This window comes from Mesitornis unicolor, unplaced genomic scaffold (genome assembly GCF_000695765.1).
Source record: "Mesitornis unicolor isolate BGI_N332 unplaced genomic scaffold, ASM69576v1 scaffold33003, whole genome shotgun sequence".
In the NCBI taxonomy this organism is placed as follows: domain Eukaryota; kingdom Metazoa; phylum Chordata; class Aves; order Mesitornithiformes; family Mesitornithidae; genus Mesitornis; species Mesitornis unicolor.
The window spans coordinates 5,178-6,969 of NW_010173187.1; the positions used below are offsets into that span (position 1 = coordinate 5,178).

At 64.2% G+C, this 1,792-nt stretch overlaps 1 protein-coding gene across 1 annotated transcript in view; it reads right to left on the minus strand.

The window, feature by feature from the left end:
• The window catches only part of JUP (junction plakoglobin), a 7,523-nt gene that overhangs the window by 3,509 nt on the left and 2,222 nt on the right, over nucleotides 1–1,792 (minus strand). The window contains 4 exon segments of the mRNA XM_010180629.1: nucleotides 1–236; nucleotides 995–1,098; nucleotides 1,221–1,365; nucleotides 1,573–1,774. The exon segment at nucleotides 1–236 is cut by the window's left edge and continues 2 nt beyond it. Coding sequence (XP_010178931.1) covers nucleotides 1–236; nucleotides 995–1,098; nucleotides 1,221–1,365; nucleotides 1,573–1,774 — 687 coding nt within the window.

The window sequence follows — 1,792 nt, forward strand, 5'->3', positions numbered from 1 at the left end:
CGGCGGGTGAGGTGCCGCAGCGCGCAGACAGCCGGCTCGGTGATGTCCTCCTTGTCGCCTGCCCGCAGGATGGTGTGGATCAGGGCCTCCACGCCGTTCGACTGCGTCACCAGGGTCTTGTTCTTGCTATTGTTGCAGGTCAGGTTGGAGAGGGTGCCGGTGGCGCAGGTCAGCACGTTCACATCGTCAGAGCTCAGCTGGTTCACCAGGATCTTGAGGACGCCATCCAGGCCCTCCTGCGGGAACAGGACAGGAGCTCAGACCAGGTCCCTGCAGCTGCAGCCCTGCACCAGGTGTGGTGAGCTGGGGCTGCTCCTCCGGACAGGCCAGACACAGCTTTACTCAGAGTTTAACGTCTCCAGCAGCTTTTCCCTGCTGGGAAGCACAAACAACGTTCCCAGCCCGTCCCGGGGTGACCCTGCTCCCAGCCATGCCGGCAGCACTGGGGCAGGAAGGAGTTAAAGGCGCCGTGGCCAAGCCAGAGGACATTTCAGCCGAAATAGTTTCCAGGCTGCATCAGGGCTGATCTGCACCGAGAGGCGGCCCCAGCAGATGGGGAATGCATCAGGAGGCAGCAAAGGGCTGGGGAGAGCAACTCCAGAGCAGGGCTCAGGCTCACTCTCAGCCCCACAGGTACAACCGCCCTCATGGCAGCTCCATGGCCATTCTCTCACCAGGGAAGGAGCCATGCAGGCGGCAAGCACCGGGGCACTGCCAGGGGCTCCCCGAGTCGGGGTGGGCAGTGGCCCTGGCAATCCCTTCCTGAGTGCATGAGCAGCTGCCAGTGGCCTTGTCCCTCCCATGGGGACATGGCACAAGCGCCGGCACGGGAAGGCCCGCAGACAGCAAAAAGCATCCTGTGATGCCAGGAAACCTCGGGCACAGCTGGGCACCCCCCCTTGCAGTGCCACAACCCAGCTCACCAGGGCTGGGAATGGCACAAGGACGGGCCTTCGGGTACAGCTGAAGCACAACTTGGGGCCTGCAGGCTCACCTGTTTGGTAGCCACATCAGAGAGGTTCCGCAGGGTCCAGAGGCAGTTCTGGACCAGCCGGGGGCTGGAGCTGGTCAGGTGCTTGCCCAGGGCCTGCATGCCGCCTGCCAGGGAGGGAGACACCAGCCCAGTGGTGAGCACCCAAACACAGCTGCATCCCCCGGACATCCCCATCCTCCTCCCGCTCGACCCCAGTGCTGCCACCGCATCCCCCAGCCCCACTTACCGGCCTCAACAATGGCGGGCTTGTTGCTGGGACACACCGACAGCACCTTCAGCACCCGGCTCGTGGTCCACAGCAGCTTCTCGTAGTTGTAGCTGCGCATGATCTGCACCAGGGCCTGGGGACCTCCGTTGGCCAAAATAATCAGCTGCGAGACAGAAGGGCCAGGGTTGGGGCGGGCGGCACCACCGCTCCAGTCTGGCACACAGCAGTGCTCTGGGTCACCTCACCGGGGCCGTGCCACCGCCCTCCAGCCCCATACATCGGGTTCCCTCACCCACAGCCCCTGCAGAGCAGGCCCAGGACGGAGCCCCCACGCGAGGCTGGGACGACTCAAAGTGCTCCCTGGGCCCACCTTGCTCTCCTGGTTGCCGTATGCAAGGAGCTGCAGGCAGTCGGTGGTGATGGCCAGGAACTTGGGGTTGTTCTTGTTGAGCAGTGGCACCATCTTCTGCAGGCCATCGGCCAGGCGCACGGCCATCTTGGCCCCTTCCTGGTAGAGTAGCAGGTTGTGCAGGGTGGTGATGGCGTAGAAGAGGACGGACTCGACTGGTGAGCTGCAGGTGGGCGGCATG